The sequence below is a fragment of the Rhinolophus ferrumequinum genome, chromosome 16, assembly GCF_004115265.2.
Source record: "Rhinolophus ferrumequinum isolate MPI-CBG mRhiFer1 chromosome 16, mRhiFer1_v1.p, whole genome shotgun sequence".
Taxonomy (NCBI): domain Eukaryota; kingdom Metazoa; phylum Chordata; class Mammalia; order Chiroptera; family Rhinolophidae; genus Rhinolophus; species Rhinolophus ferrumequinum.
In genome coordinates, this window is record NC_046299.1 from 26332281 (window position 1) to 26358744 (window position 26464).

At 47.6% G+C, this 26464-nt stretch overlaps 3 protein-coding genes across 5 annotated transcripts in view; 2 read left to right on the forward strand and 1 right to left on the reverse strand.

The window, feature by feature from the left end:
- The window catches only part of MMS19 (MMS19 homolog, cytosolic iron-sulfur assembly component), a 30913-nt gene extending 21099 nt beyond the window's left edge, over nucleotides 1-9814 (forward strand). The window contains 23 exon segments of the mRNA XM_033130420.1: nucleotides 82-156; nucleotides 1170-1247; nucleotides 1786-1924; nucleotides 2161-2315; nucleotides 2574-2652; nucleotides 2909-3034; nucleotides 3229-3310; nucleotides 3604-3650; nucleotides 3653-3703; nucleotides 3807-3956; nucleotides 4868-5023; nucleotides 5843-5942; nucleotides 6418-6520; nucleotides 6662-6730; nucleotides 6945-7071; nucleotides 7540-7640; nucleotides 7790-7846; nucleotides 7977-8163; nucleotides 8478-8560; nucleotides 8677-8841; nucleotides 8923-8982; nucleotides 9243-9343; nucleotides 9424-9814. Of these exon segments, the coding sequence (XP_032986311.1) occupies nucleotides 82-156; nucleotides 1170-1247; nucleotides 1786-1924; nucleotides 2161-2315; nucleotides 2574-2652; nucleotides 2909-3034; nucleotides 3229-3310; nucleotides 3604-3650; nucleotides 3653-3703; nucleotides 3807-3956; nucleotides 4868-5023; nucleotides 5843-5942; nucleotides 6418-6520; nucleotides 6662-6730; nucleotides 6945-7071; nucleotides 7540-7640; nucleotides 7790-7846; nucleotides 7977-8163; nucleotides 8478-8560; nucleotides 8677-8841; nucleotides 8923-8982; nucleotides 9243-9343; nucleotides 9424-9451 (2319 nt within the window). The 3' untranslated portion in view covers nucleotides 9452-9814.
- A 239-nt stretch (nucleotides 9815-10053) lies between these two features.
- On the reverse strand, nucleotides 10054-19188 carry ZDHHC16 (zinc finger DHHC-type palmitoyltransferase 16). Of its 3 annotated transcripts, none has more exons than XM_033131150.1 (12): nucleotides 18977-19188; nucleotides 15790-15832; nucleotides 15298-15545; nucleotides 14953-15147; nucleotides 14718-14806; nucleotides 14313-14341; nucleotides 13595-13728; nucleotides 13366-13458; nucleotides 12477-12562; nucleotides 11715-11838; nucleotides 11431-11501; nucleotides 10054-10633 (listed from the first exon to the last, which is right to left on the reverse strand). In XM_033131150.1, exons 3-12 carry the CDS (start codon nucleotides 15538-15540, stop codon nucleotides 10519-10521), a joined length of 1179 nt encoding a protein of 392 aa, XP_032987041.1. In that variant the 5' UTR covers nucleotides 15541-15545; nucleotides 15790-15832; nucleotides 18977-19188; the 3' UTR covers nucleotides 10054-10518. The 3 variants fall into 3 exon arrangements, with proteins under 3 accessions (XP_032987041.1, XP_032987042.1, XP_032987043.1); XM_033131151.1 differs by having other exon boundaries at nucleotides 13411-13458; nucleotides 18977-19186; XM_033131152.1 differs by lacking the exon at nucleotides 13366-13458 and having other exon boundaries at nucleotides 18977-19187.
- Nucleotides 19189-19294: 106 nt separating this feature from the next.
- Nucleotides 19295-25085, forward strand: EXOSC1 (exosome component 1). The gene is made up of 8 exons (XM_033129752.1): nucleotides 19295-19380; nucleotides 19488-19603; nucleotides 21524-21598; nucleotides 22594-22682; nucleotides 23425-23458; nucleotides 24042-24092; nucleotides 24223-24307; nucleotides 24654-25085. Exons 1-8 carry the CDS (start codon nucleotides 19350-19352, stop codon nucleotides 24758-24760), a joined length of 588 nt encoding a protein of 195 aa, XP_032985643.1. The 5' UTR covers nucleotides 19295-19349; the 3' UTR covers nucleotides 24761-25085.
- The last annotated feature ends 1379 nt before the right edge of the window (nucleotides 25086-26464 follow it).

A 26464-nucleotide genomic window follows, 5' to 3' on the forward strand; every position in this document is an offset into this window, starting at 1 on the left:
GCAGGAAGAACTCCGTTGACCTTGGTGTGGCTACAGCACTACCCCTCTCAAACTTCAGTTCGTCTTCCTTCTCTCCCACAGTTTCTGCTGCCCCTGCTGATTGAGAAAGTGGATTCCGAGATTCTGAGTGCCAAGCTGGATTCTCTGCAGACTCTGGTGAGTCATTTTTCTCCTTCCAGGGTCCAGCTGCCTTTTTAGCTCTTTCACTGCGTTGATTTCAAGTTTTTTTTTTTAAATGCGTCAAAAATCCACAAAAAATAAAAAGTTGATATTTTGACTATTTATGTATTTAATAGCATTTTGAGCTGCTTTGTACGTAAATGATTTTTATTTTAAACCTTTGTTATATGGTAATAAATTCACCATTATATTGAATTTTAGCAAAAAATACTCAAAACATGCTAAGTGGCGTCAATTAGATTTAGGTATAGATAAATTAGAATCTAATGGCATTGCTGACATAAACAATTTATTACATGATTTTACATAACATGGCACACAAAACATCTTTGTGACTGAGAGTGCCAGTCACAGGAAAACATACCGAACATCACAGCAACAAGAATTAGACAAATTAGGAGTGCTAAAGGATTATAGAATATTAGAGGCCGGAGAACAGTTTAGTGGGCCTCAAAAGAGGGATCCCAGGATTGGGGACTGTATGTTGACCTAACGGCCCCAGTTGCATATTGTCTTGTCCGATAGTAAGTGAGTGGTAGCCAAGGAAAGACTGACCAGGGCTCCTTTTTTTTCTTTTAATTGTTTTATCGGGGAACAGTGTGTTTTTCCAGGACCCATCAGCTCTAACTCAAGTCGTTGTTTTCAATCTAGTTATAGAGGGCGCAGCTCAGCTCCAAGTCAAGTGTTTTCGGTTTAGTAGTGGAGGGTGCAGCTCACTGATCCATGTGGGAATCGAACTGGCAACATTGGTATTACGAGCACTGTGCTCTAACCAACTGAGCCAACCGGCCGCCCCCCAGTGCTCCCCCTTAAAGCTTGTTCTTCATACGTCAAGTGAGCTATTTTTCTGTGCCCCAGGTAGGACTATTATGAAATCCTGCTGGTTTTCTGCTGAGAGCCAGGCTCCTTCAGATGCCAGTATGCTGAGGTGCCTGCATATCTGAGGAATTCTGAGTGTGTAATAGCTGATACCTGTGCTTTCCTTGCAGAATGCTTGCTGTGCTGTGTATGGACAGAAGGAACTGAAGGACTTCCTCCCCAGCCTTTGGGCTTCTATCCGCAGAGAGGTGAGTGTTACTTAGATAAACTCACTACTGTTGACTCCCAGTTGTCAGGCCTCAGGGAAATAATACCCACCGTGCTTTTCCCCTGTTGCTGTGCCTGGTTATTCAGCAAGTAAGCAATGGGGTGTACTTCTAGTTGAATGACAAGGGAGGGTCCCTATGTGAAGTGAGGGTCAGCTGCTTGGCGGTGGCACTTGATCCCCTTTGCACAGTGCCCACTTCCTGTCCTCATGGTAAGGAGCGTAGTCATGGTGCCGTGGCACCATGCTGAATAGAAGGGGAGAGGAAGAGACCTGGGATAAGGTATCCCGATAGCCATTGCTTCACGTTGGCATTCTGTTTCTCAAAAGTATGTGTATCAATCCCATGGGACTAAGGACTGGTGAGAATATACCAGTTGAGAAGAAATTCACTTGAGGGGTTAATTTCCATTTCTGTGCCGTAAAGGTTCTCAGCCCCACCCAAAGGAAATGGGCAGTGGGTGGGTGGGGTCTCACCTGGTGCAGGCTCCCCTCAGTAGCCATGGATCCCTCCCTGACAGGTGTTCCAGACAGCAAGTGAGCAGGTGGAGGCCGAGGGCCTGGCTGCTCTCCGCGCCCTGACTGCCTGTTTGTCCTGCTCTGTGCTGAGGACCGATGCTGAGGATCTCCTTGACTCCTTCCTTAGCAGCATTCTACAGGGTAACGGGGCACCGTGGCCAAAGGGGAGCGAGCACGAGAGCGAGGGCCCTCCAGGGCCACTGACCTTTCAGGCGTAGCCCCACCGTGTGAAGTGATTTAGGGGCTGGACCCCTACTTGGAATTGAAAATAATTTCAGTGGGAACTGTCCCAGGTCTCAGTCTCCCCCTTTTATGGACTGTGGGGGAGTTAGCAGAGTTCGGCCTCCTCCCAAGTTTATGATGTGTTGCCTCTCTAGACTGCAGGCACCATCTATGTGAACCGGACATGAAACTGGTGTGGCCTAGTGCCAAACTGCTGCAGGCAGCGGCAGGTGCCTCTGCCCGGGCCTGTGACCACATCACCAGCAACGTTCTGCCTTTGCTGCTGGAGCAGTTCCACAAGCACAGTCAGGTAAGGAAGGGAGCGGAACCTGTTGAGGAAATGATGGGACCCCTCGCTAGGATCCCTTTCTCACAGAGAGAGCATTAAGTGTTGAGCTTGGGCCCAGATAGTAGCTTTTGGGTTAGGCTCCTATTAACTGATGCTCGTTCCCTTATTTACTCTTTTCTTGACACTTACATAAAAGAATAATTCACTCCACTTTCAAAGTAGCAGAACTGAAATCCTTGAAAACATTCTTTGACTCCAATATCCTTTAAAACATTGCAGAGCAACCAGCGGCGGACAATCCTGGAAATGATCCTGGGTTTCTTAAAGCTGCAACAGAAATGGAGCTATGGAGACAAGGGTGAGGTCACCTTCCAGAGAGCACTGTAACCCTATAAAGGATGACAGGCAAAGAGTGCCATGGAGTAGTCTAGAACTGTGGTATTGTCGTTCTGAGGTTGTAACATAACAAAACATTTAATGGGTGAGGCCTGTTTATTTTTTTCCCAGTGCACTCCTGGACACCCAATGGATTAAGCTCTTTAAATCTGCCTCGGGTTGTCCTTGCATCATTGCTGAGTCAGGGCTTCCCTCTAACCTGGACTGTCTCTCCCTAGGGGAGAGGCCTCTGAGTGGCTTCAAGGACCAGCTGGGCTCAGTTGTATTCATGGCCCTGGCAGACCCCAACGCCCAGCTTCAGCTTGTTGGCATCCGTACACTCACAGTCTTGGCTGCCCAGCCAGGTATGTTTCAGAGAAAGAGAAAAGATAGGGGTATTGTTCCCTTCCTTGTGATTTTCTGTCTTGAGTGAAGAGCAGTCTTAATTCCCTGGTTCTCACTACACTTCTTGATGGATTTGGGGTTTCTAATGGGACTTTTGGAAGGGTTGTAGTGACTACGGGGGCAGAAAGGTGGTTCATATTCCCTTCTAACACAGATCTCCTGTCTTCTGGAGACTTGGAGCTGGCAGTGGGTCACCTATACAGATTGAGCTTCGTGGAAGAGGATTCCCAGAGTTGGTGAGAATCTAAAGCAGCAAGATAAAGCAAGCAGTTCCAGGGCTCTTCTTCTGACCCTTGGCTCTCCCTCGGGGAGGTGGGCCTTGTGCTTGGCTCTGGCTGCCAAGCCGTTGGACATGTGGGACTGTTCTCTTTTCTTGGGCATTAAGAAGCCCTCTCCAACTAGCTACTTGAGTCCTGCTCTTCAGCAAGGGGGCCTCAGGAGCCCATGCTCCTGATTCTGCCTAATGGCAGGTTAAGCAAGAGAACGGTGGGCCAAGGCTCAGCTAATGCTCCTCTGCCCTGTGCCCCAGCAGGGTGGCAGCACTGGAAGCAGCAGGACACCTGGCCACTCTTTACCCTGTGCCTTCAGCAGCTACCCTAGTACCCAAGCTGCTGAGGAGCTGTGCGTGGGTATGTGTCTCCGATCTTCTGTGGCCTGCCCCTTCCCAGGGAGGCTTGAGGGCCTTCATACGTGCATCATACAGGAACACCTCGTCTCTTGGGTTGCTTTCAGGGGAGTTGGATTTGGCTAGAGAGGATGAGGCCAACAAATGCGCCCGGCATCTGCGCTGTCTGCAAGCCTTGTCAGCTGTATCAACACATCCCAGCATTGTTAAGGAGACCCTGCCTCTGCTGCTGCAGCATCTCTGCCATTTGAACAAAGGTAACTGCCAGGATTGATCCTCAAGGAGCTGGGCTGAATGGGAGCCGTCGTCAAGTTTGGAGTTGATGCCCCTAAGGCAGTGGTTCCAGTGGTGGCTATACAAAAGTGTCCCCTGGGAACTTCTAGAATAAACTACTGACGATAGGCCTCACTCAGTCCAACTAAATCAGTCTCTAAGGAAGAAGGGACTTGGGCCACAGCAAGTACTAAGAGTGATTTAATGTGGAGCCAGAATTGGAAGGCACCACCCTAAGACCGTGTTACTGAAAACATGGTCCACCACCCAGCAGCATGGGATGATCTGGGAGCTTGTCAGAAGTGCAGAGTCACATGTCTACATTTGCATAGGCTCTCTACGTAACCATATGCACTCTCGAGTTTGAGAAGCGCTGCTCCGGGCATAAGTGACAGCGGCTGTGGTTACTACATACAAACCTATGCGTGCTCGCGTGGGCCCTCACTCATTTCTAAGCTCTTCTACTCTGCCTGCCAGCCCTGTGGACGATCCAGTCGACAGTGGCTGATCTGCTACACAGTAGAAAGCACGTGACTCGGAGTGTGGCCTGGGCTCAATCCCTGACAGCACTTACTGTGACTCTAGAAATACCACTGGTGGTTTCATTGAGCCTCCACATCTTCCTCTATAAAATGGGAAACGATCCTTTTAGAGGTATGAAAAATGAGATGTATGTGAGTGGTTCTGCCGCAGAGCCTGGCACAGAGCAGGTCTCAGCTCCGAAACCTGAATAAATGAAACAGAACCTCCAAGAGAAGCAAGTGACTTGGCTCTTTAGTAAGACACTCTGGTCTCTCTGTCGTTCACCTTTGATTGTTCTTCCCCTCTGCTCTATGTGAAATAGCTGGAGGTGCTTTTAGGAAAATGTTACAGAGAACACTTTCTCACTACACAGGGAATATGGTGGCAGGACCCAGTGAAGTTATCGCTGCCTGTCAGAGCCTCCAGCAGCTGGCAGAAAACTGCCAGCCGGACCCCGAGAGCTGCTGGTATTTCCACCAGACAGCGGTGCCTCGCCTGTTTGCCTTGGCGGTGCAGGCTTCCATGCCAGGTAACTTGCTCCACCTCCCCTCCTCTGCCTGTGGATTTCCGTGGTGTTGAACAGCACTGCCACCCTCAGTGTATCGCTGGTATTACATTTTGTATCCGCAGAGACTTATTTTGAATATTGTCTCTGGTGTGAGATTTCACTTCAAGCAAAGGGTGCTAAGCTGACCAATGGCGGAAACCAAAACCCATTAGTGTTAGCAGCGCTCAAAAGGATGCACACCTTTTCCCCTTTAATTGCTGTGTGACTAGTCTGTGGAGTCGCGTAGACCTGGTTGGCTTTCATCTTCAACTCCAACACTCGCTGACTTGGGTGAAGATATTTAACCTTTCTAAGCCGGTTTCCTTGCTTATAAAGGGGTAGATAAAGAGAATTATCTGTGTCACAAGGCAGTTGTTAAGGATTAAATAAAATAATGTATAATGCCTGGCTATACAAAGTATGTCTGTACCGTAGCTCGATGTATAGTAGCCGTTATAATAATAATGACCCATGGAGATAAATCCGTGTTATCTTTTAAGTTTTTGAAAAGATTAACATAACTATTTCCGATATTAAGAATGTTCATACTCACTGGCCTTATTCTCCATTGTTGTCCAGTCTAAGGACTGTGTTCTTGAGAGTTCTCTGTGGCTCACCTGAGATCACTTTTGCTTCTGGGGCCGTATTGGTTCTCAGAGCTGCAGTACTACTAGAGGACAGGTTAGAAATCACTGCTGTTGTGACTAGAGTCACGCCCCAGTCATGGTGACAAGACCTAATCATCTAACCCATAGTCATGACTTTGTGATTCTGTATGTGTGTTTTGGTTTGGTTTTGCAGAGAAGGAGCACTCAGGTATAAGGAAAGTGCTTTTGGAGGATGAGGTCTTGGCTGCCATGGTGTCTGTCATTGGCACTGCCACCACCCACTTAAGCCCTGAGTGAGTATCACCATGGATGTGGCTTGATCCCAGGGAGAAGGACAGCAGTCTCGGGAAGCAGCAGCACGTAGCTGCCTTCTGCGAGGTCCTTTCACCCAGAATCAAATGTGGAGGCAGTTACTTGCTGGCAAAGTAAGAGGAAGGGGCTTGTAGCACCATGGACTGTGGGGATAGATGAACCATGGTCTGATGGTTCTTAGCTGCAGATGTGCGTAAGAATCACCTATGGAGCATTTTAAAAATACATACGTTAAGTTCTTTCACTAGATTGTAAGCTCCTAAATAGGGATTTGATGTGTCTGGCTCAGTGCTGTATCACCAGGGCCCAGAATGGGAATGGTTCCTGGCATATAATACATGCTGAATTAATAACTGTCAAATGTGTGAAAGGTCATGCTTTGGCCCATTGACTCAGTGACTCTAATGGGAAGCCCAGGGCTGCTTTACCACCCTGATAACTAGTGCTCTACCCCAGCTTAGCTGCCCAGAGTGCCGCCCACATTGTGCCCCTCTTCTTGGATGGCAACATCTCCTTCCTGCCTGAAAACAGCTTCCCTTGCAGATTCCAGCCATTCCAGGTGAGGGTCTGATGGATTAAATCGGGGAGAATCCTGGGGTTTCTGTCCTTCAAATTTCTAGGGCTAATCTGGAATGGGTATTAGGGCAGACAAGCCTATTGCTGGCAGGACAGGCTTGATAAGGCTCTTCTTCCTTTATAGGATGGCTCCTCAGGACAGGCGAGGCTGGTTGCACTGCTTATGGCCTTTGTCTGCTCCCTGCCTCGAGATGTAAGTGAACACATTGGGAGAGTACCCTACCCTGACAAGGGGAGGTGGGTCCCATGTGACTTCTGGGCTGAAATTGTCACAGACTAAGCTGATCTACTTTCCCCGCCAGAGAATTTAGTTCTCATCCATCCTGGCTCCTGCTGCTGCTTTCTACTGGGTATCTCTTTGAGTCCAAGTGTTCTCTGGGTCCATGACATGACCAGGTTTTTTGTAGGTGGAAATCCCTCAGCTGAACCAACTCATGCGGGAGCTTTTAGAGCTGAGCTGTTGCCACAGCTGCCCCTTCTCCTCCACTGCCGCTGCCAAGTGCTTTGCAGGACTCCTCAACAAGCACCCTGCAGGTACTGGAAGCCTCCCTGCATCAACTACTGATGAAATCTTGAAGTTCAGTCCTTGTTCTTTTTTAAAAAAGGAGCTTGCTAATAATGTAATAGGGCTTCCCAAAGGGCAGCCCTTGGGACAAGAGTCAAGACCAGAGTTGGGCAAAACATTATAGGACTTAAGAAGATAAGGGAGTACAAACAGAGTGCTCTGTCTAGTCTGTCATCCTACTTCCAACAGGGAACCGTTAGAGCTTATGCTTGCTTAAAAGGAGACAACTCCTTTCAGATGCCAGCACTCTGCATTAGGAGAATACCAGTCTGTCGTGCTGCTGGTGTCCCAGAGTTGAGTGGGCAAAGTCCACAACCAAATGATACTGTTCTTTTCTAATAGCTTCTCAGGGAGCTCTGCATTAAAATGATCTACATCCTTTGTTGTTGAGAGAGAAATATGTAGCCTTTGCATTAGCATTTCCTCCCTCCTTTTAGGACAACAGCTGGATGAATTCCTACAGCTGGCTGTGGACAAAGTGGAGGCTGGGCTGGGCTCTGGGCCCTCTCGTAGTCAGGTCTTCACACTGCTTCTCTGGGTAAGGAGTTGGAATGGATTCTGGTTAGACAGAGACAGTTATGTCTGGTTAAATAAAATTTCTCCATTTGACCTGGAACCATAAGCATGCTTCTCGGGGTCCTGGGATTTAGAGTGTCATGCCCTGACCAGTCTCGTCTCTGATTACAGGTAACAAAGGCCCTAGTGCTCAGATACCATCCTCTTAGTTCCTGCCTTACAAACCGGGTAAGTCTACTCTGGAGATAGGACAACCTAGAACCTGAACAGGACTTCCTGTTGACCCTGTTCCTCCCAGAAATGACTGGGTATTTAAGGTTCTTCTTCCCTGAAGTACCTCAAAAGCTCTCTTCTCCAGCTCATGGGTCTCCTGAGTGACCCAGAACTAGGCCCAGCAGCAGCCGATGGCTTCTCTCTGCTCATGTCTAATTGCACTGATGTATTGACCCGTGCTGGCCACGCTGAAGTGCGGCTCATGTTCCGGCAGCGTTTCTTCACGGATAATGTGCCTGCTTTGGTGCAGGGCTTCCAGGCTGCTCCCCAAGGTGAGGAGAGTGTGAAAGGCCCCAAATATATAGACCTCTCCTTTGCTCAGGCCGCGTTCTCTAAAATCATTGAGATCCTTGGTGCTTCCTGAGAGCTGTATCGTGGTCTGTGCCTAAAGGACTAAACTTCCAGATTCTTGTCCCACTGTTTTCCTTTGGTGGGCGTATCTTGCTTATTCTGAGCTTGAGGGGCCCTTTTTTTTTTTAAGCCTCTTTATAGGCTAATGTCGCAGCTTCATTAGAGATAGGAGCTGAATTCTCAAGCTCTATGTCTAAGCCCAGTTTCTCCCCTAAGCTTTTCCATTGTTTTACAGATGTGAAACCAAATTACCTGAAGGGTCTGTCTCATGTACTTAACAGTCTGCCTAAGCATGTGGTCTTGCCAGAGCTGCCCACGGTAAGAGCCTGTCAGCAAGGGACCAAGCGATGTCCTCCAGCCAGGCTAGAAGGGAGGAGGTGGAGAAGCAGGCTCATCACCTGTGTGGTCATCCCCTCCTTCTTGTGGCCCCTTAGCTGCTTTCCTTGCTGCTGGAGGCCCTGTCTTCCCCCGACTGTGTGGTACAGCTCTCCACCCTCCGCTGCCTTCAGCCGCTTCTATTGGAAGCACCCCAAGTCATGAGTCTTCACATTGACACCCTCGTCACCAAGTTCCTGAACCTCAGCTCTAGCCCTTCCATGGTGCGTTGAGTCCAGCAACTTTCTGGCACCTATGGCTCTCCTTCACGGCTTCCCCCTCACCTCCTTACGGTTGTGTTCCAGGCTGTCCGGATTGCTGCACTGCAGTGTATGCACGCGCTCACTCGCCTTCCCACCCCTGTGGTGAGTACCCCACAGGTCCCTCTCTGGCCTGGAAACTTCACAGAGCCAGAGAAGTACCTTTTTGCCTTAGGTAAGCAGGACTGACCACCCTGCTGTGTGACTGAGGTATGAACGGCAAGGTACAGACAGGCCATCCTGCCACCTGGCATCCTCTGGAACCACTAAAAAAGAATAGGAAGATTATTAGTTGTCAAGTCAGAGAAGCGGCTCTTTTGGTGGCCATGGTTGAGCAAGGCTGAGATTCATTCTTAACTCCACAGCTGCTACCGTACAAACCACAGGTGATTCGGGCCTTAGCCAAACCTCTGGATGACAAGAAGAGACTGGTGCGCAAGGAAGCCGTGTCGGCCAGGGGAGAGTGGTAAGTTTCTAGGTCACGGGGAGGCGTGGGATGGAAATGAGCCTCACCACGAATGCTGTCAACATTCTTTTTGCCTACAGGTTTCTGCTGGGGAGCCCTGGCAGCTGAGCCCTCTGTCCTGGCCTAGACTGTTCTGACAGACAATCGAACCTGGAATTACTATCAGGCCATCTTGGCAGGGCAGGAAGACCGCTGGCCTCTGCCTGCCTTTCCCACAGACACAGCACAAATGCTGGACCTGTTACGTGGCTATACAGGAAACATGGGAATCTTGATTTACAACGGATTTGTAAAGTAATTAAGTGTGAGACTACTTGTGTTTGAAGAGAGATCTTGAGGTTCCTCCATTTGAATGTCAGAAAAAGTGAGACACGCTGCTGAGCAGTGAGTGCAGCTGAGTGTAGCTCTGAGGAACCGGGATGATGCGTGTGTGTATGTATATTGCTGGAGAATAAAGCTTTCTTTTGATAATGGGCTGCCAGATATTCCCCTGCCCACACACTAATGCACCAGAAGCACATAACCAGAAGCATCAGTGTACGAGCTAGAAGAACAGTAATGATAGGGATTAACCAAGAATTCTTCAGGGCACCCAACCCCTCCCAGTAGCACACAGGTGGCATCACCAGGACAACTACTCACTAGGCCTTGACCCTGACTTACCCTTTCCCTGCCCAAAAGTAGCGGCAACAAGTGAGAAAGAAGCTGTATATCTTTAAAAATCAAATACCTTTATTTTTTTCCCCCTTCAGCAGCATGTGAGAAATGGCAGTGACCTCAGCAGTAGGCCTGGTACCTTTGCCCTGTTGAGAAGCCAGGATCTCAGCTTCACCTTTCAGGTGTTTTCTCAGGCAGCAAGTGGAAGAGGTGGTGGCCATCCCCCATGCTGTAAACTGGAGGTTAGGGACAGCACCTGGCAAGGTTGCTAGCTGCCTACTCTCCAGTCATGGCTGGGACTTCTGTTTGCCTGAGTAAAAGGACATCAGTCCTAGATTTTTCCACATCGTGTTTTGCTTCTGCAGTGGCCAGGAGATAGGTCCTTGAGTTGTCCTTACATGGTACCCTAAGGCAGGCCCACTGGCTCATTGTTCAAGGATTCCAAGAAGCTATTCTTAGAGGACCTTGAGACAACACGGGAAGCAAGGCGATGCTCAAGTTGTGGCTGACAGTCCAGCTCACACTGCCATCACAGAGGCTGAGTGAGCCGTCACCCAGGGAGGGGGGTCCCAATTCATTCCATTCCCATGGGGCAGGTGACTAGAAGGTAACAGCACCCGAGTAAGCCAGTGCCTATGAGAGAAGAAAGAAATGTCTGAGTTCCAAGAGTTGTTGGGCTTCCTGATCCTCCTTCCTTGGCAACGATACATCAAGGTATCCTGAAGCTACCTGACGTGAATCACAAATGTAACAAAAGCCCTAATTTTGTCCGATAAATCTGCCCTCTAGTGCCTGGGAGGCCTTTGAGCTAATCTTCTAAGGGACCACTGCAAGCAGTGACAGCCAGGATGTAAGGAGGATGGGAAAATGAGGTGGGCAGGGACTCTGGTCACCTGCCTAGTACTGTCTCTGTCGCTGCAATTTGAAAAAGGATTTTCCCTTGTCTCTTAGGGCTGAGGGAGCTAGCTTCATTTATTGTCTTAGGACCTCTGTCACAAACAGGTTACTTCAGTCCCAGCAATTATGGGCTTGAACTCCAGACACTGCCATACAGATGAGAGGTGACTGGTAGCTACCCATCCTACATAGAGGTCCCTTCTTGAGAACAGCTTTTTTGGTATTTTATTGTGTCATCTGTAAGCCTCGTCTGCTACTGAAATCACACAATGCTGGCCTTAAGCTCCTTTGGCTGAAATGAGCAATAAGCTCTATTCCTAAGAGTCTTAAGTCTGCATTGTCCAGTATGGTAGACACCAGCCATATGTGCCTTTTTAAATGTGTAACAATTAAAAATTCGGTGCATTATCCACATTTCAAGTGCCCAGTAGCCTCGTGTGGCTGCTAATGGCTAATGGCTTAGCAAAGATATAGAAACACCCTTTCTCATTAGAATTCTGTTGGACAGCACTGATCTAGGTGTTTTACTTTACCTTCCTGTGTCCACACCCAGGAATAACTTCCAGTTGTCCAAGCAGCCGTAGTTGTAATGATTCCTAAAAACCTAGGGCCAAGAAAAACGTATGTTTCTACAAACCCCTTTTACTTAATCCCTTTCTAATTTTTGAGCCTAAACTGGCTGAGCTAAAGCTCAGCTAGGCAAGTTCGGGCCTTTTATGATGCCTGCCCTAGTTGGCCCTGACCATGGCCTTGTTTGTAGGATGGCAGGTTCAGTTACCCACCCATGGCGCCATCCCCAGCCCTCAGTCCTACTCACTCTGCCCTTGGCCTGCAGCCGACGTCTCTCCTTCTTATTGATGTGCCTTTCGATACTAGTCTCACCTCGACTGATGAGAACTGCATGCCATACAGTTAGGGCACCCAGGGCAAGTGCCACGGAACTAAAAAGGGGCAAAGATTGGTGGGTAGCTTAGAGAAGGTCAGAGACTGTGTCTGAAATTAAGCTGAGTGATGACTGCATAGCAACCTCTGCCTAAGTCTCACCTCCCAGCCCAACATCCCAGGTGAATTTAACTACATCCATAAAGAGCATCAATGAAAAACCAAGGGCTAAGAATAAATTGTGTGGAAAGGAGGGAGGGAAGAAGTGTGTGTTACTAATACAAATGTTCTGTATTTCTTAAAATACCCATGTTTGGGAGACACTGGAAGGCAGTAAGAGCAGCAGGGGTTGGAATGGGATGGCACAAAATTCAGATTCCAGCTCTTACCGTTCCTACCTGTGTATCATGGAACAAAATTACTCCACCCCTCTAATTTTCAGTTTTCCTCATCTATAAAATGTAGTCACCTACCGTTTAAGTAGGAGTTGAACTTACCGTGGCATATAACAAACACTCAGTGCCAATATCCTTAGTGTTCCCTGCCCCAAAAGGCTGAAGAAAATTAAGTGCTGACTCTGCCAACCTCAATTAGACTAAGAAGAGCAGCAGTTCACACAGGGACAGGCACTGTGGGGACCTGAAAAGGTTTTCCTGAAGCTGCCACTCCCTTAAGCTGTCAAAAAAGAGTTAGATACCTGCACAGGAACCAGAGGTAGACAAGACTCTTGTGAGTCACTCTTTCTCCAAAGGAGAAGGTGGGTGGTGGGGTCTGGTGGTAAGTCTGTTGAAAACAAACAAACAAAAACAGCAAAGTCTGGCTCATTTGCTCTGCTGGTCTCCACCAGAGCCCCCAGCACCTTCAGGCAGGGAAGTGATCCAAGCCCAGGATGAGAAAATAGGGGTGAAGCCACAAAGGAGTCAGGGCGGAAGCCAGATGGGTGGACCAAGCCCAGCGGCATCATGTGGACAACACTGGGCAGAGCAGGTCTGGACAGGATGGCAAAGCACAAGAGGAGCCGACCCTGGGCCTTTAGATCTGACAACACAAACGGCCTCCAGGGGAAGCCACGCCACTCCCCAGCTAGAATTCCTTCACCATGTGGCTGCAACCCCCAAGAGGGGACCAGACCCACACCCACAATGGAATGACTGCCAGGAGGGAGAACAGTGAGCTCCACTAAGAACCAAAAGGGCAGCAGAGGTATAATACAATCATTAGCCTAAGATCTCAGAGTAAGGAGTCCTAAAAGGCCAGGGGAGAAGGGACGATGCAGACAGACCAGGACTGAAGGACGATCAGACTGGCCCAGCCTGATTGTCCCCTGGAGCCCAGGACACAGACTGACACAGACTCCTTGCTGCTCAGGCCATCACCAAGGCAGAGTCCTTGCTCAGCCCAAAGGTGATAATGGGATAGAAACAAAAACTCATATACTAGGGACTTCTGGCTTGCCCCCAGGCCACTTAGTCAGCCCACGGCAAACAGCTTCCCAGAGCACCCTCGATCCGGTCTTAAGTAGCCCCTCAGCCAGGCTCTACAACTCAACTAACAGGTGGGCCCCAGTTGCCTCAGCAACTCCGTACCCCCTGGCCTGAGCAGCAGGAGGCAGCGGGGTGGGGACGGCCCACCTGGTTGGCAACCGCCTGTAGTTTGTTCTTGTCGAGCTGTTTCATTTTCTAAGGGGATGGAAAACAGTGCTGGTTATACTCTCAGGCCTCTAGCATGGAGGTGCTACCAGCCCCTCTCCTTAGGGACAGATTCCACACCTCAAGTGCTCTCTACAGAGCTTTCCTGCGTCCTAACTGGGCTCACCTCGATGGCAGCGTAAGCCTCCCGGAAGAGGTCCCAACTTCCATAGCTGCAGTAGACACAGCCCAGAGTCATGAAAAAGCAGAAAGAGAAGAAGTACCGATGGTTATAGTGGCCCACACAGTTGTTTAGCCAGGCTGGTGGGGGAAGGATTAAGGACAAGATCAAACACAACTTCAGAGTATGTCCAGGCTTCTGATTCGTCCTCGCTTCATGACATCACCCAAGCCCGGGGCTTCCAGTCACCAAGAACTATCTTCCAAAGGCAGGAAAATATGGAACTTCCCAGAGGTCGAGGTGAAAGTGTTAACGCTTTTCAGAGCCCTCACAAGTCCCACCAGGAAATCACGAAAACTGAAATCCTTCATTAAAATTAATCTGCCAGTATTTCAACCTCGCGGGGGTTCACCAATGGCTCTGTCTGGTACACCCAGTGGACAACCGCTGCAGCCCAAACATCGCTTTCCATCCAACACATACTAGAACGACAGTCTAAAAAGAACAGATGTCTTGCTCCAAGGAGATCTGTCCCCAAACATGTGTAAGCCTCCTGCTTCCCCCAGCAGGGTCAGCCCCCACAGCTCCTCTTCCACTAACTTCTCATGAGCCCAGTGTTCTCTGCAGGGCGATGCTAGAAGCCTAGTTTTGTGGCCCTTAACCCTGTGCAGTGCTCTGGAGCCAAAGAAGGTGGCCTCAGGCAGAAGACAAAATCAAAGGATACGGCAGTGATGATCCATCTTCAGCACACACCTGTGAGGGAGGGACACAGGCTGTTACGGTGGCCAAGGTCCTTGAGATGTCAGTGCCAATCCTTCCCTACAAGGACCAGCATCCTGCTGAGGTGGAAAGGGCACAGACTTTGAAGACAGCCAGGCCTCGCTTCAAACCCTGCTTTACCGGCTACATGATATTAGACAAGGGACCTCATCTTTCTGAACCTCAGTTTCCCAAGTGGTGACAGAACCTAACCCAGGAGCATCCTGAGGTGTTGTGACACAGAGCACACTGCCTGGCACATGACAGGTGCTTCAGAAATGTCTTACCAAACACCAGGTCTAGGTTTTGCGCTAGGGCTACAGCAAAAGGGCCACAGCTGGGGTTATCAGAGAGCAGAGCCAAGACCCACCTATTGCAGATGCTGCAGTGGTGTGTGCGGGCTGGCTTGGGGTAAATGCACTTCTTACAGATGGAGACGGTGGCGATATCATTCCTGCCCTGTGCAAAGAAAGAGAAGTATGACAACTGTGGCGGCGTGACTGTCAAACCTCGAAAGATGTCACAGCACTCTCCCCCCACCACTCCTGGGACTGGCTCCCAGGGCCTGCAGCCCTTTCCCTGCCCCAGCCCCTGTGGGGACCCACCTGGGGTGGATATCCAGGTGGAGTGGTGATGGCCTGGTAGTAATGGAAGACGATGAGGATCAGATTCCAGTGACTATAGAAGAAATGCCAGCAGAGCCGTGGCACTGAGTAGGTGCGGAGGATGAGGGGCAGGATACACAGGTAGGCGATGGCCACAATGGAGCTGGTCAGCACGATCACCAGCACCACGAACACCTGCCAATACCAGGGAGGGGGGAGATGCAGGGAGAGCCTGCCAACACCCAGAGCAACTCAGGATGTCCCTGCAGTGGGGGCTGCTGCGGGTCCCTCAGACACAGGTCCCTCTGCCGCCCCCAAACAGGCCTCTTCCGGAGCGTCACTCACCACTCCACACCAGCGGATCACGTTGTCCACCAGCCAGTAGATGGGCTCAAAGGCAGCATCGACAGCGGTGTCGCTGCCCCCGAAGGAGTTGTAGAGCAGGGAGCGCAGGCAGACCTTGCCATAGCGCCAGCGCCGCACCAGGTCCCGGAGCAGAGGGGGACAGCGGCGCCGGGAGCCCAGTAGCAGAAGCAGGCGCAGGCAGAGGCGGGCGGGGCCCAGCAGCAGGCTCCGCTGGCCCTGCATGGCTCCTAGGAGAGCACACCATTGTGGGTGGCCAGCCTGGGTGCCGTCCCTCCCTATTCCACCGATGGGGAGAGCCTGAGCACCAGCTTAGAGGCAAAGACCTCAGACTGAGGCCTGGCTGGGCCAGTCACCAGCTGTGGGAAGTAGGACAGTCACTTCACCTCTCTACGGAATGTATGGTGCCAGTGTCCCAACCAGATGACAGGGAGTAGGGTGTGCAGGTTCTGAGCAGGCAGAAATCATACTTACATTACACCGTGTGGTTGCACAGCAAATCCCAGACAGTGCACACCTAGAGTAAAGGGCCACAATAAACAGGCGAAGGACAGGTAGGCAGCTCCAAGCCAAAGCAGGGTCTCTGGAGTTGTCTGTGTAGACGGCCCACTGGGTGGAGTACAGCCAATGTACACAACACTGCCCCCTGTGTCTCTGTGGGTATGGCCAGTGCAGCAGGGGTTTCCCAGGGCCCTCACCTGTCCCGGCCCTTCGACCTACTTCCTAACAATTGCTCTTCGTTCAGGAACAGCGTGGGGGAAAGGGGGCGCTACACAGCGTGTGGACCCTGCACTTCACTCTTCCCTGGTACTGAGTCTTGGCAAAATATACTCATCCTTCCTACTCTCTCTGGGCTGACATTACAGACCCAACCTGGTAGTATGTCCTGTCAGGACAGCTCAACTACGCCTCGCACGACGTAAGATGCTTTGTCTCAATTCCATTCCTAGCCCTACCCCAAGGCTACAGAAGCCAAGACAACTTTGGGTATTCATAGCAGAATAACACCACTGACAGGAAAATACTGGTGGTAGGGGAAGTGGCGGGGGGAGGAGGACTCCATGCTGGTGGCTCATGAAAACCACAAGGCCTGCCCTTGCAGTTGAGTCGCCCCCACCCTGTTCTAGCTACACTCAAGAGCCGCCTCTGCCGCTGCTGCTCTTGGCCCCAAGCTTCCCAACCAGCCTTCCCAGCTCTTTAGCCCTTTGTATGGCTCCTCTGCAAGTGCCTTCATCTCTTCCATGTGGTTTCTACCTCAGCCAACAGCCGTGGGAGGCCAGTGCCCAGGCAATGCCCACAAGAGAAGACAGATTCCTTCCATGACTGTCTCCTCATTCTGCAGATTAAAGTCCTTACTAGAAAAGAACTCATCTGATTTTCCCCTACGAAGAGTACTGTCCTCAGCAACTCCACTGACTTATTTAACAGGCAGCTCAAAACCCAGCAGAAACTGGAGGAGGCGGCTGCACTGTAGGATGGTTTCAGTGCAGTAACTGGAGCAAAGTACTCGCCTTGCATCCTGGCTCATCACCACAAGAGGCCTTTCAAAGACAGTTAATTACCTCCTTCCACAAACCCTGTAACGACCTAAGGGAAAAAGAAATCCAGCAGACAAGGCCAGCAGAGAAAGAGAAGAAAGGCAATTCAGTAGGGACCTACTCTCTACACGAGGATAAAGAAACTGGCCATTCCCATATCACCTCCTAGGGGCTAGAGAATTAAGAAGCAATGAAGAAGATGGAAAATGAAAACTCAATCTTCCTACCTCCTTTGAGTTAGGACTCCTATTGTTTGGAACCATGATTTGGCTGAAAATATGAATTTTTGAAATAGTATATATGGCCACCATAATCAAATGTTTAAAAGTGGGACAAAATATTTTACACCACAACAAGTCCAAATGACTTAGATTGTCCCTTACTATGGCTAATGGCGAGTTTCCTATTTGCTAAATACTTTTTATAGCAATAGCTTGCAAATAAGATATATCCCTCACCTACAATAAACACGAATTATATGTCATCTCTTCTGTCTACAAAAAAAAACAAAAAAAATTTCCTCCTCAGATTCTCCACTCTTTGGATTGTTTTCAATCATCTCCAGAATCTTCACAGGAAATGCCTGCCTCAAGGACTAGACTTACCAACTCTCGCCTGCCCCATAACTTGACTTAGGGTTCACTTCTGCCCTTAAGTGGTTCTGTGACCTTGGACAAATCACCAAATCCTGCTGGAACTCAATTTCCTTGTGTTACCATTCAGTGAGCAGATAGAAGTAAACGCTAAGGTCCCTTCCAAGTCTAACCCTTTATGATTCCATATACACACTTGGTAACGTATAAATGAAATGTTCGTAAAGAGCTTAGCATGATACCCGGCTCATGGGCATGCTCAATAAATACTTGTTGAATGAATGACCTGGGATGCAGAAGTGGACAGGCTTGTCAGATGTCTACCTGTCCTATAAATAACAGCAAGGGCATTCCTGCCAATGTGATAACATTAAATAAGTGTCTGCTGCTATTAGTCTTCATTTTTAGAATCATAGCACTTAAGAGCTAGAAGGCATTTTAGAAAACAAGTCTATCCAACTAAAAATCAACCCAAACATGTAAACTTGTAGATGTAGAGCTACATATCAGATTTGAATGAATAAAGTCTCAAGCCAAGCCCCCCACTCATTTTAGTTAGTGGGGTTTGGGGAAGCCAGGGAAGAGATATGTATTGTAGTCCACGGGGTCACAACTGAACATACGGAGTTTTCATCTCAGGAAACTCAGTTAAAGCAGAACTTGACAAATTGTGAAGGGGATGGTGAGGGGTGGATGACCAGAGTGACCAGGGAAGGAAAAAGAGCAAAGCACAGCTTCACTATCACCCCAAGTACAAGCCCTGAGCACTCTGACCCCTCAGTAGTAACCACAGGCCATAGGGACATCTGCCACCAGATTAGAGGGGATTGCAGGCCATGGCGCACTCCTCTTCTCAAGGCTCTAAGTCACCATCTGTTTCCCAAGGGGAAATGGGATTGGAGGATGGCGGCTTACACAGGGAAAAACAGATTCCAAAGCCACCAGACGGCAGAGGAAACTGATGAAAGCCGTGACACCTCTCATCTGGACAAAGATGCTGCGCTCAGGACGTTTGCAATCTCCAGCAGTACTGTCAACCATCAGTAACAGCAACACTTTATTCATGTGCAGACTTCCCTTTCGGACTAACACGCTGGGATGAGAAAAAGTTAAGGAATGGCCCACACGACTCTTGAAAGGATACGACTGTAAGATCGGAAACTGCAGTTACAAAAACCGGGGCATGGTTTTATTTCTCAATGAGGGTGGTATGGTTAAAGTGTGATGGACTGGAAGTCAAAAAATGTGGGTTCCGGTTTGTGCTCTACCTTAAACTATCTTCGAGACACTGGATAATTCAAATCCTATTTCTGGATCTAAGTTTGTAAATCTGTGAAATGGGCGACGTGGGCTGGTCGGCCTTTCAACTTGGCGCGTTACGGCTGCCCGGAGGGCACGAAAAGGGCACGGACGTGCAGGGCTAGGCGAGGAGACAGCAGGAAGCCGGGCTCACGATAAGGCCCCGGAACAGGGCCCGACCCTAGAAAAAGGGACAGGACTGGGGAGCAAAGGCCGCGGCTTCGCTCTTACCTGCCGCCTGCCGACTCCCCAATCAGCCAAATCCAGCCCGCAGCCTCTGCTCACTGCCACCCCCTCCAGCTCCGCGCCCCAGGACAGCCCGGCTCAATCCAATCAACCATGGCCCGCCGCCCACAGAGCCAGCCTGCGGACCCGGACCCGCCGCCAGACCATCCTCAACCACAAGCGCAAGCGCACGCGTTCCCGGAGCTCCTCCCCCGGACTCGGCCCGGGACGATCTGGGAAATGTAGTTCACCCCTCGAGAAGGCCTTCCCGGAGATCACGTGACAAGAGCACCAATTGGTGCGTTTCTTACTGAGGAACTGGATTTGGGCCAATGAGAAGTCGGCTTCGTTTCTCTCGGGGTTTGGGGCAGCGATAGTCATGGCGCCACCCGTGAGGTACTGCATCCCCGGTAAGTGAGGGGTGCCCATTGTGAATCTTGGATAGGGACAGAGGAAGGAAGGCTGGATGGCCAACAGATTCTGGGCACACGTGGCTGATGCAGCGTTTTTTCTGCAGGCGAACGGCTCTGTAACTTGGAGGAGGCCAGCCCAGGCAGCGGCACCTACACCCGGCACGGCTACATCTTTTCGTCGCTTGCTGGCTGCATGACGAAAAGCAGCGAGAATGGCGCGGTAAAGGCGGCTTCCCACCTCCTCTGTCTCTGCTTTTCCCTTAGGTTGCCCTTGATTTCGCAGTCCTTATGCAGCGGCTCCGCGGACGCGTCTTTAGAGCTTCACCAGTAGAAGAGTTGGTCTCTAAGTTTCTTCCAGCTGTGGTCCCTGCTGCTGGACACTTAGCGCAGCCCAGTTAGTTGTGTTGGTCACTCTTGGTTGTGTTCCTGACACTCAGGAGAGGAAGTTGAGGGAAGAGCAGAGGTGGGCGCAGCCCTGCCGTGAGCTGCTGAATCCTGCCCGAATGTCACCTACCTATCTGGCTTCATCCATATTCCCACCTCACTGCAATCTAGTCTAGTCAGTCATAGAGGCTTCTTTCAGTGTCGCTAACGCACTAAGCTCTCTCCTGCCACAGAACCTTTATAGGAACGCCATCTGTCTGGAACACGCTCCTCTCTCCTCCTTAGCCTATTTAATCCCTACCTATCTTTCAGATAGCCTCTCTAAGTCTCACTTTCTCAGAGGAGCCCTCCTAGACTTCCCTGCTTAGGACACCTGTCCACTAGCTGAGGAAAGGAGTTTTGGTTTTTGTTTACTGTGTGTTTTGTTAAACACAAAGAATTGTATTCCTTTCCTTCCAAGCACTTATCTCAGCATATAATTAAACACTCAGTTCCCCATTAGACTTTTCTCCTACTAAACTCAAGATCCATGAAAGCAGGCCTTACCACCATAACTCAGAGAGTACCACAAGGTAACTGTTCAATAAACATTTGTCGAGTGCGTTAGTAAAACTATCCTTGTGCTGGAGGCTGGTCTAGGATTAACTCAAGATCAGATAAGCAGACTTCGAAGGAACAGCTTAAAGACAGGTAACATAGTAGAAAGAGGATTCAGAATTAGAACACTCTTAGGTGCTGGCTAACTAAACCTTGATTCTACTTTATGTAAGAAACAAACTCTCTGGGTTTCCGTTGTTCCTCATCTGTAAAATGAGAGGCTTTTTATTCAGTCAATTTTGGGAATGTCCTTGACCTTCCTCAGTTTGTTCATTTCATAGATACAGGTATCTGTTGAGCATGTTCATGTGCCACTCTCAGTAGTGACCTCTAAGGGGATGGTAATGAGCCAAATATACATGATCTCTGCTGTCAAGGGGCACAGGTAAATTGTAAACAAATAAGTGTTCAAATGCGATGACTGCTTTAAAAGAATACGACAGGATACCATGAGAACGTCATCATAAGCAAACCCACCCTAGTCACTGGAAGTGACATTTAACCAGAATCTAAAGAATACGTAAGAGTTGGGTGGGTGGGAGGACTTAGTACTGGCGGAAAGAACAGGTTGAACAGACATCCTGAGATGGAAAGAAACTTAGTGAGTTGATGAAACTGAAAGAAGGCCAGGAGAGCTGAAGCATAGTGAACAAGGACGAGATTAATAAAAGATGAGGTTCAGAAATACTATCTATCTTATTCCAATAGTCAATGCCGTGCTCAAAGAGAAAACTACAAGTATTCCCTTAAACTAGAAGTAAACAAGTATGGCCACTATTACATAACATTTATTTAGAAATTCTAGCCTATACAATAAAATGAGAAACAGAAAGAAGCGGTATACCTGGAGAAAAGAGTCAAATTTATCCACGATTATAGGCCATATAATTATGTACCAATAAATTCCAAGAAAATCACCAAAAACTTGTTAGAACTAATCTGAAATGGTTACATTATATCTTTTAGCGGCATTCTTCCTGTGGCCCCTTGGCCTTCCTATTTCCTAAAATGTCTAGGCTTCTGCTCTAGGCTACAAATGTATCTGTATTCCACCTGCCCTCATGACTTCAACTAAGGAATTTCTATATTATTCTCAAGCCACGAATACCTTTACCCAAGGCTTAGCCAGGATACTCACATTTTATTGTTTTCTTTGTAGCTTCCTGTCGTGTCTGTAATGAGAGAAACAGAGTCCCAGTTACTGCCAGATGTCGGGACTATTGTAACCTGTAAGGTAGGTTAGTCCTAACTTCCCTGCTTAGGGCACCTGTCCAATGCTGAAATCATGATCTGTGTAGAACTGCCCTGTTCAATATGGTAGCCACTAGCCACATATGGCCATTTAAATTTAAGTAAATTAAAATTTTAAATTTATTTATCAGTTCCACTAGCTACATTTCAAGTGCTTACTAGCCACAGGTGGTTAGTGACTGCCATATTGATCAACATAGAACATTTCTATCATCACAGAAAGTTTTACTGGACTGTGCTGGTCTAGAGATTTCTAGGATAATGATCAAGGCAGCCAAGTCAGGCTTGCGTAGTTCTTTCACAGAGCTGGTTCCCTGAGTACATATATATTTTTTACCTGTGTCTGGGAACTAGGGGTACCAAAGGGTGGTGGAGGCCTATTTTTGAACTTCTGAAGTGGGACCTTTTTCTGCAGAGAAGCAAGAGACTTGAATACTGTAGCGTTCCTATTAAATGTAAAGTCTTTTAGGATGTTTCATGGGAAGTACAAATTAATACTGTAATGATCAGTAACTATAATATATCATCCTACCCTCTACCAAGTTAAATTAACTTGGAGCTCTCAGTTTATTTCTTTATACATTGCTCCAGCAGAAAATCTATGTGTAATTCTGAAAATAACTAGAGAGGCAGTAATCCAGATGTTATTGCAGCAGCTGAAATGTACACTTAAATTCCATCCACTACACAGGCCTCTGTTAAAGGTCTAGATTTGCTATAATGCCCTGTGTCTATGCTAGACGTCTGTATTTTTCAAAATCTAAACCATATTATTTCATTTGATTCCCACAGTAACTCTTAGAGTGGCTCGTATTCCATTTTACATATATCACTTACGCAGGGATAAGTAGGAGTTAACTTGTCTTAAATTCTATGCTTAGTTGGGTTGCTTGGATGAAAATCCTGATAATTCCTAGTTTATTGCTGCCTCCTTGAGCTGACAACTACTAACACTCTAATCTTTTCTCTGCTCCACAGGTCTCTAGCATCAATTCACGCTTTGCCAAAGTACACATCCTGTACGTGGGGTCCACACCACTTAAGAACTCTTTTCGAGGAACTATCCGGTAAGAAGTATTTTTGTCTTCACACTTGCCTCAGCACCTGGAATGATACAGGAATTCATAGGAACAATTACAGTTCCTGCTCCTGCTTATTTCTTTCCTCTTTGTGCTTTGATTCACCCAGGTAGTGTCCAAAGAAAATACTATAATTTATGAGTTAGGACAAAAGGAAAATATTATAGTAACGAGATAGGACATAAGAATAAAGCAAAAAGAATTGAGCTAAGCTGAAGATTATCAAAACAGAAAGGATTTTAGGAGTACCTTCCTTTCTTGAATTTAATATAGATTAAACCCAAGGATTGTAAGACATTATAAAGGTTAGTGGGTGACATGGTAGATTTTTTTTCCCCCCTGTGGATTCTTTGAGAAGGGACAAACAATTCTTATGAGGCAGATAGTTTAACTTCTGAGGCCCTTTCCAACCTCACGATTCTGTGTAGTTCTAGAGTACTTCTGTTCAAGCCCTTCTAAAGCAGCAAAGTTCCTTATCCTTCTTGCCAGATGAGATCTGCTTTTCTCCAGTCAGAAGTATTGGATACTGCTGCTCTTTGTGATCCAAGAATGGGAAATATGATTTTCTCTGTGAAGCCTGGTGATGCTTCTCCACCCTGCTCCTCCGGGTGACACTGGGTCCCAGTTACAACTTGTTCTCTCTGCTCTTGTAGCTCTTTGTCTGCTAGGCATGTGCAGTATAATACTTTCTCACAGATAACTAATCGTTCTGTTAATTCTTTTTTTATAGCAAGGAAGATGTCCGAGCTACTGAAAAAGACAAGGTTGTTGGTTGGTTCTTTTTCTTTTTCCCCATGGCTTTAGGCATCTCCATCCTTTTAAATTACGCCAATGAATTTCAAAGATCTGTAGGAATGTGGAGTCCAAAGAATTTGAAGATGTTCCCTACTGGAAAATGCGGAGGGACCTCACTGTCCCTTTCTTCTCCATATGATTTTATTCACTCTGTTGACCAGAGGGGGGCTGGTTTACCCTTCGCTTTGAAGCCAAGTATTTATTCATTGCTATTCCCTCAGACTTACTCTGGACCCTTTGAGAGCCAACAATTGTACCATATGCCCAAGTCAGATCCCTGATCAGTTTACTGGATTCAAAATCTTTCATTTATATTAGGTTGGTGCAAAAGTAATTGTGTTTTTTGCAATTATTTTTAACCTTTTACACTGCAATTACTTTTGCACCAGCCTAATGGTGCTCTGGAAGCAATAAAAGTTGTTGATTGACTTGAGTAATGATGATTTCTACCCTCTGGGATTAGAAAGTAGACCGGCTGTACCAGAGGGGTTAATAGTTTCATATAGACCTGACCTAGAGCTTTCACTTAATACTCCTGTTCTTTCTTTACAGGTTGAAATTTATAAGAGTTTCCACCCAGGTGACATTGTTTTGGCCAAAGTGGTATCCTTTATTCCCAGCAAACTTGTGGTCCATTGTCAAAAGAAGAAATGGAAGTAGAGAAACAACTCAAGTGGCTCTGGGAGGGAAGACTTACACCCTTCATTTTCCTTCACCAGTGTTACATGACTAGATCTCCCTGGGTGATGCACAATCCAACTACCTCCTGACCACTGCTGAAAACGAGCTCGGTGTGGTGGTGGCCCACAGCGAATCAGGTGAGTCGGTCTGTATTTCCACATGCTTCCATTTCCCTGGGAGCCACGGTTTGGGATTCATCCATTGTTTTCCTTCGTTTCCCTTGTTTTATCATTATTTAGGGAGCAATATAAGTGTAGATACTTACTACTGAGATTACGATAATTCTCCTTATATAAATCTAAGGAAAGGGGAATAACTCCTACTTATCCCTCCATAAGTCAGTGGAATAAACGAGTTTTTTTCCTCCATGAGGTGAAGTTCATTAGGTAGCTTGGTGACACTTCAGTTCATACCCAGCTAGAAGAGAAGGATCTCAGGCAAATGTTTGGGATACCAGCTCCAACACCAGCTTTTCCCTTTTAGGTGTCCAGATGGTTCCCATCAGCTGGTGTGAGATGCAGTGCCCTAAGACCCACACTAAAGAATTCCGGAAAGTGGCCCGAGTACAGCCTGAATTCTTGCAGACCTAAGGAGCCACATTTTACCCCAAGGAGGGGCCTAAGCTGTTTCCAAGAGTACATGTATGACAGTAACAATAAGCTGCCATTGTCTTTACTCAAACACCTGGGGTCAGCCAGCAGCCACCTCGAGAAAAGTCTGCCAGAAACTTACTCTGTAGATGAAACATTTTGCTTGTGAACCTTCCAGTGGATTTCGTTCTCTTGAGTGATAATTTCTCTTTTCTCTATAAAGTATATAATGTTGGAAATGGCCAATTCCTTCTGGCAGTCTTAAACATACGTATTTTTTTTGCTGTGACAAAGAAAATATTTTTATTAAAAGGATTTTATGGTTTCGGTTGTCTTGAGTAGGGAAAGAAATCTAAATTCTGCCGTGACATTTGGAGCAGGGGTTTGCTTGATGGCACCCATTAACTGACAGGTGTCAAGTGCATGCTTGCTCTGGACAAAGCCTAATCCCTCATCTTTTTATTTTTTTATGTTCTATTAAGTACTTCTGCATATTGAGCACTTACTATGTGCCAGACACTGGGTCAAGCACTTTATATACATTCCCTCATTTAGAGAGATTATGGTTTAGTGAAAATGATAGGATACAGGACACGTATGATTCAGGTAGCATGTGAGTAGTTCTGAAAGTAACTTGGAAAACAGTGTCACTGATGCAGTGGGTGCTCCAGGAAATGTTTTTGAAATCTAACTTGAAAAGAGGGACACAGCACTATCATGGTGAGGTGGCCAAGAAAGGATTTGTGACATGAGGTAAAAGGAATTAAAGAACTTAGATAAGTGAAGTGAAGATATTGAAAGCAGAGAGAGAAGCCAGAGCAAAGAGCAGAAGCAGGAACGAACACCTAAGTTTGAGGATGAGGAGGGCCTGAGGGCTAAGCATGAAGAGGTTGCAGAGGGAATGGAAGGAATGGTGAATCATGAGGTGTCACTTCTTGAGGTGTTATTCAAGGAGCCCACGTCATCTATGTGTAGTGACAGTGATTGAGGGTGAGCTTTGGAGTTAACCCACCTGGGTTTGCATCCTCCAGTTCTGACCTTGAGTAGGTTAGGTTGTTTTGGTTTTTTAATTGAAAATTTGAGATAACGGTAGGGCCACATGCAATTTTAAAAAATAATACAGAGATCCCTTGTACACTTTGTCCAGTTTCCCCCAGTGGTGACGTTTTGCAAAATTTCAACAATCAGGATATTGACATTGATACTTGAGCAAATTATTTTTATTTCTTTAAGTCTGTTTCCTCATCTGGAATAGTGTGACTTCATAGGATTATTGTGAGGAAGAAACGCATAGAAGTGCTCAGTACGTGCCACTATTATTGTCACATATTGTTACATCTGATGGCTTCCTATGAAGTATCTAAATAAATGCCAGGCCATTTGCTGGGCATTCAGATGTAGTTTTGTTTAATCAGACCCCTACTGATAGGCATTTTAAAACTTTACAGATTTTTCTTTTCCAATGCTGCAGAGAAAAGCTCTCTATATTATATCTTTGTGCAGGCCGTGATTCTATTTTTTTCTTTTTAATGTGAACTATTTTTTTATTTTTTATTGGGGAACAGTGTGTTTTTCCAGGACCTATCAGTCGTGTCCTTCAATCTAGTTGTGGAGGGCACAGCCCACCATCCCATGCAGGAATTGAACTGGCAGCCTTGTTAAGAGCTCGTGCTCCAACCAACTGAGCCATCCGGCTGCCCCACC